A 5,444-nucleotide genomic window follows, 5' to 3' on the forward strand; every position below is an offset into this window, starting at 1 on the left:
AAAAACCACAAGTTCATATATCAACACCACAAACAAAATAATTTGATTTGTGTATTATCATGTGCATAGGACCAAAATTCGCCGCAGCAATGCGCGGGGTAACATTTAGACCCCTCATGTCTATAATACATAAATAGTTGATCCTCACTAAATCTAATGCTCTCAACATGCAACCCTCCACATTATCAAATGTATCACGTCATCATTCAATAAAACTATTTTGTAGCACATGCATTCTCCAATTTAATTGTTCCATCTCCAATGGTCTAGCATACATGCATACTCTTTGTTCAAACACAATTACTTCCAAAAATAATAGCTTTTGAATTAGATTATTTTACTTATACAAAATTTATCCAAATTTAATCTTTAAATCCCGCAGCAACGCGCGGGGAAATCACCTAGTTGTTTAAGCTGCCCAGTTCATTTTTTAATAAAAATACAAAAAAGGATGATTTTGAGGTGAAAACTATACTTTCCTCTTCTTCTAAAAACAAAGGTATCGCAGTGAGCCTCAACCTAATCCAAAGCACAAGAAGCATATCCCTGCCATGGCGTCCGCCCCCGCCGCCGCCCCTGCCGTCACCTTCCAGCCCGGCCGGCGCGCCCCGCTGCCGCCCCGCTGCACGCATTCCGAGCGCGGCGTCTCCTTCGACCCCGGCTCCGCCTTCTACCGCAGCGACAGCGCCCCGGGCCGCGACCTCGCCGTCCTCGCCGCCACCCTCCACCGCCGGCGCCGCCCCGACCCCTCCGCCCCTTTCCTGTGCCTCGACGCGATGTGCGGCTCCGGCGTCCGCGCGCTCCGCTACCTCGCGCAGGCCGGCGCCGACTTCGTCTGGGCCAACGACGCCTCCGACGCGCTCCACCCGGTCATCGTCGGCAACCTCTCTCGCTTCGAGCCCGTGCCTCCCGAAGGGCAGAGGCGGTGGGTGGTGTCGCACCTCGACGCCACCCGGCTGCTCGCCGAGAGGTACCTCCGCCGCGAATACTTCGACGTCATCGACGTCGACTCGTTCGGCAGCGAGGCCGAGTACATCCGGGCGGCCTTCCTGGCGCTCAAGATTGGGGGCCTTCTCTACCTCACCTCCACCGATTGGCGGTCGGCAAGAGGTTATGGCGGAAAATGGTGAGCTTTTTGCCTTACTTGTTGGATTTTTGGTATCCAGTAAAAGTCTGAAATTATTAAAATCAGATTAGGCTGTACAAGTTTACTTGTAGTCTCAATGTACTGTTGTCATCTTATATCCTAAACACATCTGGAGTACAATGTTTTCAAGTGGTGTATCAGAAACTAGGATCTTAGAATTGCTGATTTTTCTGTAATAAGATTGTCCAATGATGAACATAAGTCAAAAAGATTGCTTACATATTCAGTAACACTCAGTTGTTAAATGACAGCTGTGCCAGACTATGGAAAGTATAGTTGCTTGCTTTGTTCTGTATATTGGGCTAATTTTGCCTTCTATACTCTCTTTTTTATATTCAGCATTTTCTTTAGGCAACTGTATACTCTCGCGTTATGTTTCCCTTTGGAAAGGCTCAACCAAGTCTGTTTGTAAACGTCAGCCACATAACATTTTGTTTCTCTTAGCTCACTGTCTTCATACGGAGCATACGTTCTTCCAGTGCCATATCCGAATGAGATTGGTTTGCGAATGCTTTTAGGTGGGGCTGCCCGTGAAGCAGCAATGCTGGGATTTCACATAAAACCAGTATTCTCTTATTACGCGTACCATGGTCCAATTTTTCGAGCGATGGTACAATTATGCCATGGAAAAGAAGATGGCATCAGGTTGGCTCAGTGCTCTTTTATTCCCAAATAACCTACAGCTAATTAGTGTGTATAACAGAATGCTAAGTTACTGATGTCCCTTCTATTTTTGGCAGCAATTATGGTTTCATTTGTCATTGCAAGAGTTGCGGCCAGTCTCAGACTTTTGGATTTGACGAATTGGGGCAGATTTCTTGCGGATGTGCAAATAGAACAGTAGGTACATTGAATCATGTGGCAGTAGTAAACAACTAGCGACAAAATTGTCAGTCAGACGCTGATTACTGTACCACAAAAGATCTTATTAACCCATGTTTAGGACTAAATACTTGACTGTTGTTATGGTAGTATATAATTACCATTTTATTTTACAGGATGCCACTTCAATCACAGTTGTAGGCCCACTTTGGACAGGTCCTCTCCATGATCGCTCTTCCATTACCGAAATGCTAAACTTGGCTGTAGAATGGGGATGGGCACACACAAGTGAGAATGGTGTCACTTTGGAAAAACTTCTTGGCACCATGATTGAGGAGAGTGACCCAAGGTTACCGCCTGGATATATAAGACTTGATGAGGTATGTCTTGCAGTTGGATGCACTTATTAGGATGTCTGTGATGTACAATTGTTGAGTAAAGTCAAGCTAAATTTGTTATGCAATGTCAGATTGCCAGCCGAGCAAAAGTTAACTCTCCACCGCTCGGTACACTCATCCATTCATTGCAGAAGGTATGCAACTTCTGCACTTTTGTTATATCAAGTATGATTACTTTGCTAAATCCGAAGGAACGGCCAGAGTGCTTCATTTAGGTTCTTATATTACATAATCGTGCTTTCCTTCATAACCTGTATATGCAGTTTGGGAACATTCTGTTGCCATTTCATTTTATAAAGTAGATGAGCATTGACTCTGAAAATGTTATCATACTCTGAATGTGAACAGGAAGGTTATGCTGCTTGTAGATCTCATATAGGTGCCAATGCTGTCAAGACCAACTCTCCCATCAGTTCTTGCATTGTGGTTGCACGGGAGATCCGAAATTTGCGATAACCGCCAACTAACTCTTCGATTTGCTAAGTCCACAATGTTTTCTTGTTTAACTGCACAAATTGTGGCTTTGCGCTTGAGTTCCTTCAGTGTTCCAGGCAAACACACTGTTCCAAAACCAGAAGAGAGCTCGCTCATTGGCAGTGGTCTGATATCGGAACACATGTTGTCCTGCACTACAGAAGTAGCAAGTTTTGATCTTGGCGCGTGCAGCTGGTTGTTTCATGCGCTACAAAGTTCTTGATAGGAGACTGTAGCGATTCAGCTGCTTTGTTTCTAAACAGTAGCGTTCTTTTTCTTGATGATTCTTCCTTACTACTCCCTCTGTTTTTATTTACTCTGCATATTACTGTAGCTTGTCTTATGTCAAACTCTGTAAACTTTGACCAAGTTTACAGAAAAAAATTAACATCTATAATTTTTGTATTTACTCTCATATTATCGCACCATTGTCTGAAGAAAAAATAACGGAGAATACAGGATGGGTGAAAACTGTGCTTTTTTGTAGAAAGCTAGGGTCGCCATGAGTTTAAGTTTAATTAAGTAAAGTTGAAACCTTTCACATTTTATACTAGTTTATTTGGAGATTTATGATGCATAAATGAAGACTCTGTATCCCCATTGTCTTGAATGCGCGCTTGCATCCAGCATACTAGTTTGGATTTTGGAACTAATCCACATGTGTCTACGACGGGCTGGCGTGATTGGAATTTGCAAATATGAAAGTCGTGTACATCCTAACTACTTTAGACGTGATTGCAATTTGCAAATATGAAAGTCGTGTACATCCTAACTACTTTAGACGTGATTGCAATTTGCAAATATGAAAGTCGCGTACATCCTAACTACTTTAGACGTGATTGCAATTTGCAAATATGAAAGTCGTGTACATCCTAACTAGACTGGAGCTAGTGAGATACTTGGCTAGTATTTTCAGCCCCTGCACCAAACCAGTAGCACCTGCACTGTAACATATGTAGGATGTGATGCCCTCTTGACTACTATGAAATGGCAAACGTACCCGAATTGGCAGTAAACATGTTTGCCACACTACAGGAAAAACAAAGGAGGTTCTAAGTCTCTTCGTCAATAATCAGCTGGGCTAGATCAGAGCATAGAGCCGCAACAAACTACACGTGTGTAATTCCAAATTGATATGTACTAGCATGCTCATTTGATATCGGTATCTCGTTTGGTTGCTACTGGGCTGGTAGAGAGGGCTAAGATTGCTAAGGGGATATATACAAGAGACTCTGCAAACGATAAGAGGCATGTATGCAACGAGCTTTCAAGGACTGCCCTTGTGTTTAACAGATGGTTGGTGCGATCGTCCAGATACGGTTCATGAAAGGTTCATATTTGGACAGATGACGCATCATTCAATCTGTAATTTTGATCATCTATTCGTTGTGGTATATTTATTACACATATTTAAGTTTAATATTAATGGAATAACTTTGTGCCTTGTGAAACGGAGCTGTGCATGACTTTTAACATCTAACAATGCATTAGAAATATACTCCCTCCGTCCCATAATATAAGAGCGTTTTGATACCGTGTCAAAAATGCTCTTATATTATGTGTTGAGTGTTATGTTTAGTTAGAAAATAAGAGATAGACTAGGATATGTTCCGGCTTGTCTTGTACTTTAAGTTAACCATGTACTCATATATATATATATATATATATATATATATATATATATATATATATATATATATATATATATATATATATATATATATATATACCCATGAAGCTCAATCAATAAAAATAATTATTCCATCAAATCCCTCTTTCCCTGCTAACATGGTATCAGTTTTCGGGTTCTAAGCCCTAGCCGCCACGGCTTCCGCACCCACGTGCCGCCCCTGAGGCGGTCGATCTCCATGATCGTCACTGAAAGCCGCCGTCCGTACCTAGGGTTCGTCCGCCGGTCGTGTTGACTGGCTGTCCTAAAAAATCTTTTTACTCGATCCATTGATTGAGGTTTTTCTCTCTCGCCGGTGGATTGATCGGTGTTCTTTTTTTATTTTTCGATCTACGATCGGTTTGCGTCGCCCACATCGTCCGTCGTCTTTGCGTGGCTCTACTTCAACACTGGCCTCGAGGACATCTGTCGCCGCTCGCGCTTGTGCGCTGGCTACATCGCCCGTGCGTGGCTCGTTGCTCGCGCGCCTGATCGCTCGCGCTAGGCTACCTAAGCTGCTCCACGTTGAACGGCCCGGATCACATGCGTATGCATGCTGGTCTTGGCTGATGCATGTGTGTCCCGTTTGGGTAAGTGCCCATGCGACGTACGGCTGCGCGATGCAGCTCGCAGATACCTCGTCGTTCGTCGCATCTTCTCGGTTTTCTTTGTCGCGTCTTCGGTCTGATAAATCGTATACACACGTCTCCCTGAAATTTGTGAAGATCGCCTCCAAGTACAGCACCGCCCTTCACCAATCGAGCAAAGGGGTACAGTTGCGTCGTCCCGTTAGACCGTAGCACCGCCGCCTTGTGATTCTCTTCATGGCTGCATCGATCCGCACCGCCGCTGTGTCGTCTCTTTGAGCCCGTAGCGTCGCGGCACATGGTCCCCGTCGTCACCTTGAGGCTGATCTCGTGGTTTGTTAGACTAT

The 5,444-nt window shown here is 44.1% G+C and overlaps 1 protein-coding gene across 1 annotated transcript; it reads left to right on the plus strand.

The window, feature by feature from the left end:
• Nucleotides 1–525: 525 nt before the first annotated feature.
• LOC123063382 (tRNA (guanine(26)-N(2))-dimethyltransferase) lies at nucleotides 526–3,256 on the plus strand. Its single transcript, XM_044487147.1, has 6 exons — nucleotides 526–1,126; nucleotides 1,592–1,792; nucleotides 1,888–1,987; nucleotides 2,146–2,349; nucleotides 2,439–2,501; nucleotides 2,716–3,256. Exons 1-6 carry the CDS (start codon nucleotides 552–554, stop codon nucleotides 2,821–2,823), a joined length of 1,251 nt encoding a protein of 416 aa, XP_044343082.1. The 5' UTR covers nucleotides 526–551; the 3' UTR covers nucleotides 2,824–3,256.
• The last annotated feature ends 2,188 nt before the right edge of the window (nucleotides 3,257–5,444 follow it).

Source organism: Triticum aestivum, chromosome 3A (assembly GCF_018294505.1).
Source record: "Triticum aestivum cultivar Chinese Spring chromosome 3A, IWGSC CS RefSeq v2.1, whole genome shotgun sequence".
NCBI classification, from domain to species: Eukaryota; Viridiplantae; Streptophyta; class Magnoliopsida; order Poales; family Poaceae; genus Triticum; species Triticum aestivum.

Excerpts from the sequence above, each read along its gene's own strand:
- LOC123063382 (XM_044487147.1), top strand. The coding sequence starts at position 552 with ATGGCGTCCGCCCCCGCCGCCGCCCCTGCCGTCACCTTCCAGCCCGGC. Across the intron at positions 1,988-2,145 it reads GCGGATGTGCAAATAGAACA|GATGCCACTTCAATCACAGT; the intron begins GTAGGTACATTG and ends TTTATTTTACAG. Across the intron at positions 2,502-2,715 it reads TCATCCATTCATTGCAGAAG|GAAGGTTATGCTGCTTGTAG; the intron begins GTATGCAACTTC and ends GAATGTGAACAG.